The sequence below is a fragment of the Oratosquilla oratoria genome, chromosome 19 (genome assembly GCF_046742065.1).
Source record: "Oratosquilla oratoria isolate Oo_2021 chromosome 19, ASM4674206v1, whole genome shotgun sequence".
In the NCBI taxonomy this organism is placed as follows: Eukaryota; Metazoa; Arthropoda; class Malacostraca; order Stomatopoda; family Squillidae; genus Oratosquilla; species Oratosquilla oratoria.
Genome location: NC_134795.1, coordinates 59954430 through 59959429, shown reverse-complemented (window position 1 = coordinate 59959429; position 5000 = coordinate 59954430). Strand labels below are relative to the sequence as shown.

Genomic DNA, 5000 nt, shown 5'->3' with positions numbered 1-5000 from the left:
CTTCACAGAGCCTCAACCCACTACACCTCTGTGAAGGTGGTCTTACGGGTGGCCGAAAGCAATTGGTTCGAATCCTGCTTGCGACTGTCATAAAAATTATCGGATTGATGTCGCTGTTACTAGCGAATTTCTCTCATTCTATAAATAAGTTTTAGTGTTAACGTTTATCAACGCTTTTTTGAATAGTTTATAAAGTCGTGGACTTTATATTCACTGTATTGCATCTAAGTTTTGTGGTTCGAACACTTTTGTCTAAGCGTTACTGGATGCCTGCCTACCTTCATACAGGCATCTTGAAGAGAATTATCCTCCAGAAGAGTTGCCAGATCGTACACTGCCAGGACACACTCCGTCGTCAGGTTGTCGAGCAGAAACTGTAGCATAAGAACATAAGAATGGAAGAGATTGCATGAAACCACACGACCTACACTAGCCAGTTCCATGTCCCGTAATACCACGTTTCATCCCTACCCATAAAGTTATCTAATCTTCTCCTAGAATAACCAATTATTTCAGCGCTCAATCCATGGTTACAAAGTCTGTTCCTTTCGTTAACTATTCTGTTGGTGAACCATTTCTTACCTATTTACATCTTAAACGGAGCGGAATGGAGTACAACTTGGTTGATAACCTAAGAATGGATGTGACATAAAGAAGAAATGGAAGAGAGCTATTAATATTGGAATTACATACGCGTATGAGGCGTTCAGAAAGAGAGGGATATCCCCGACATTTTACTGGTTTCGTGTTAACACCAATATATACAATATAGAGACTTATACCTTTCATGATCCCTGGTTAACTCGAAACTAATAAAAATGGCGGGCATGCCCCTCTGTTTCTGGACACCCCATATATCCTACCAACCTCTTCTAGGAAAGAAAGATAACTTACAAAGAAAAAATAGGATAGGGTTTACTACAAAAGAGAACAATTTTATGGACTCAAAAACACTCATAGAAACTAAGTGAGATCGGTTGATATTTATCACAGATATATCCACAAACTATGATTAATTTCTAATCATCTGTAACCAAGGGTTAAAGTTCTTTTTATTAAACGAAGAAACACTCATTTGAAAAGAAACAATAGATTCATTAGGAAAAAGATGTGGGATGGCAAAGGCTGTGAAGTAAATGAACACAATTTTATCCAGTCCATAGAACCAGTTATGTTCATTATGTCCTATATACATCTACCTATATAGTTATGGATAGATAGATAAGTAGATATACAATAGATCGACAGATAGATAGATAGATAGATAGATAGGATAGGATGGTATAGGATAGATAAAGGGTCAGTATACCACACCACATACCCCAGAACAGTCAGCCATGAGAGCATCCATGTCGTACTTGTGGGCGAGGGTGTAGACGCAGAGGGCTGAGTCGACGGAGACCAGATCGACTGCGCCTGTGTAGGCATGACACAAGAGCTTCCTGAAAGCGTCAGCGTCGTCTTCCGGAAGGTCAAGGGTTTCTCTCTTCTCCGCCAACGGTCCAAGAAGCATTGACGCGAACACAGGGGAGCTGACGGCCAGAACGAGCCGATGAGCCTGGTGGGAAGTACGAAGGAGGTTTAACGTCGCGAACTTCCGCTATCAGGAGGGTAGGACGGTGTCCCTTACAGAGGAGTTGGTAGCGCGGGATTCGGTGATCGAACTGCCGTTGCCTCGAACTCCATTGCAAATAGCGATGCTCTAATCCGCAAGGCTAGCAAGCATTCCTGATACTTCCTTTGTTTTGCCTCAAGTAAAGGAGGCAAGAGGAGGAAAGAGGCCAAGAGAGAAATCAGAATCCTTTTCTGGAGGTTACCATATACTGTACGTGTAGAGCGTAAGGTGAAGTGAAAGCTACTATAGGCCTTATCCCTGGAGGGGGGGGAGGCGACGGGATGGGAAGGGAAGGGATGAATGTGCGTCTGCTTCTTTCTTAGATGCAAGGTTTATCGATACGTTTCATCCCTCATCGCCTCCGGAAGAAATATAACATTCACTCTTTCTGTTTCCGGTTCTCCGTTTATTTCAGCTCCCTGTGTAGTGAAAGGGTTATAACCTGACCTAACTTAACCTAACTCGATTTACTCTTTCAGTACCAGTTGCCACTTACCCTTCTGTTTTACTTTATTCACGTTTGTGTCATTCCTTTAGCTGAGAAGTTTAACAATTTTAGACCAACTACTTACCCTTGGAATATGTAAACCTTATCAATTTGAGCTGTTCAGCTCCAGTTGAGGTATTTTCTCGCAGGGAATACATAAGAACATAACATAAGAACATAAGAATAAAGGAGACTGCAAGAGACCATAAGGCCTACACTAGGCAGCTCCGTATCCATCACCACTTGTCATCCCCATCCATAAAGTTGTCTAATCGTTTTTTAAAACAACTGATAGTTTCAGCGCTTACTACATGGTTACTAAGTTTATTCCATTCATCGACCACCCTATTAGTAAACCAATTCCTGCCTATTTCCTTCTTAAATCTAAATTTGTCCAGTTTATACCCATTACTGCGAGTCCTGCCCTGTTGTTTTATTATGATGACCTTGTTTGCATCACCCTTGTTATGACCTTTGATCCACTTGAACACTTATATTAGATCATACTCTAGCCCTACCTTCTCTGAATATCGAATCTTTTATAGGACAAATCGCTAGTAACGGCGATGTAATTCGAACAACCAGGGCGGTCCGTCGCGATCTTTGAACACGGGTCCCGTTAGGCGTGATTCCTAAGCGTTAACACTTCACCATCCGATTGAATATTTTGTTGAGTCATTATCCTTGTGGACTCAGAAGCTTTGTGACTCTCCTTCTCAAGAGACCATGCGAAATTACATTTTCAGAAACATCTGATCTTTTCTCTTCATAATCACCTTTTACAAGAGTCAATAAGTACGATTTGTCTCTCTTTTCAGTGGAAGGCTTTTGTAATTCTTATAGATTATGATTTTTCATCTTTCGATGATTTGAATACATTCAAAAAGTGAATTACAAGAACCTTCCCTTACACCAGTATTTGATTTCGAATTTAGCAAGATACACGTATTGGGGGGGAACAGGTGAAGGAGATTGAGATCTAACTCACCTCCACAGGAACACTGCATCCGGGTAACATGATTTGGACGTCGCTGTAGACGCCAGTGTGATAGATATAGCGTAACCTCTCCACGGGTGATTTCACGCTTGCCTGCCAGCCCCTGGCCTCCACTGCAGTTCCTTGCCATCCCATTAGCTCGATATCAAGACTCCCCATATTCCAACTATCGCATCTGCTTCCATTCCCTACGTTCAGAGTCATCATATAGCTTCTTATTGAAGCTGCTTCCTTGGTGTGGTGAGAGGGAGAAGAGTGTTCGGGATCTTCTCTCTAGAGCGGGTGGTGCTTCTCTGGGGCCCGTGAACAGGCCCAAGTACTCCTTTGGCGCCTCAAGGATAAGCAAGTGGGACTCCTCAGGTCTAGGTGGTGGTGAGGACACTCATCGGATACCTGTAGGAGGAAAAGAAAAGTCAATCTGGTTTGATGCATAAATGCCACAAAGTAAACTAGTCAGTGATTATGGAGATAGGACCTGAAACAAACTAGAAAACGGGAAAGGGCGGGGGGAAATGGAGGGAGAGAGTAATTCAAAAGAAAACGTAACAATGAACAAATAAGAATACGTCTACCTACAGAAGGTGACTGTGATTTGAATGTCTGCCTGGAAACTTATCTGGGATAACAGCCAGTAGTACAGCTATGCAACCATTGTCTAAATATTCATTCACATTGATTGGAATAGTAGTAGGCTAAATAAAGGATTATCAGAAATACGTGTGATGTTCGAATATGAGAATATTTAGAGTTAGGCTATCTATATTCCCAGCTGCAAGTCTGGCACGCAAATACGATAACGATAATAAATATTGTATCATTTGTATATTCGTCTCTGAGCCAAGAAAAGCCTCAGATTTTGGCTCCTTACAATATATATATATATATATATATATATACATATATATATATGTATATAAACACACACATATATATATATATATATATATATATATATATATATATATATATTTATATATATACATATATATATATTGGATTATGATTAAGAGCATTCCATTTGACATATCACGACTTCGTGCATAACGTCAATTCTGAATAAGAATTATTTGTATGCTACTGATATCATGAGCAAGGGATGGGCTTCATCATACCACAAGTAAACAGACAATACGGCTCCTGCAGCTTTGGCTCCAGACAACACGGCCCTGGAAAACTCCGAGCTTCGGTTTCACCCTCGGGGACCAAATGTGACCAAACTACGGCCCAAGAGGAGATTTCATCCGTGCCCATCGCCATACTGTACATGCATGTTATCTTATTATCATTATTTTTATTTTCTAAAAAGTTTGGTAAATATATATGTTTGTTGTCTTTATTTTATGTGCTTCTCTTTAATTTTTTGTGTATTTTGTGTATTGGTAAATAAATATTGTAGTTGTCATTCTTTTTACTCAGTCTATTGTATTAAATAAAATGCTTATATAGTTCGAGCTCATCGTTCTCTTATTTATCTGGCCCATTGTGAAGAAAGCTTATTGACCCTTGCCCTAAATAGACAGTTTGTTTCCATGTAATATATTGTCATATCAATACCCAATATAAAGCGGATGACACACACTCACATCTAAGATATCACTACATTAGCCTCTTATGTAACAGCGCCTATATGACAATTGTTTTATGCAAGAAAAGTACCTTTGTAATTTTTTGCTGAAGACTACAAATAGCAATTAATAACCACTATGTTCCATGTGTCGTCTGCACCATGACAGCGGGCATCCGAATTTTTTTCTTTATATATATATATATATATATATATATATATACATATATATATATATATATATACATACATATATATATACATGTATATACATATACATACATATATATATATATATATATATAAATATATATATATGTATACATATATATATTTA

At 39.1% G+C, this 5000-nt stretch overlaps 1 protein-coding gene across 1 annotated transcript in view; it reads right to left on the bottom strand.

Moving 5' to 3' along the window:
• The window catches only part of LOC143035945 (BTB/POZ domain-containing protein 6-A-like), a 22550-nt gene that overhangs the window by 7891 nt on the left and 9659 nt on the right, over positions 1-5000 (bottom strand). Inside the window, exons 2-4 of the mRNA XM_076203193.1 lie at positions 3091-3492; positions 1322-1558; positions 279-374 (exon numbers count right to left, since the gene is read on the bottom strand). Coding sequence (XP_076059308.1) covers positions 279-374; positions 1322-1558; positions 3091-3306 — 549 coding nt within the window. The 5' untranslated portion in view covers positions 3307-3492. The remainder of the gene's footprint in view (positions 1-278; positions 375-1321; positions 1559-3090; positions 3493-5000) is intronic.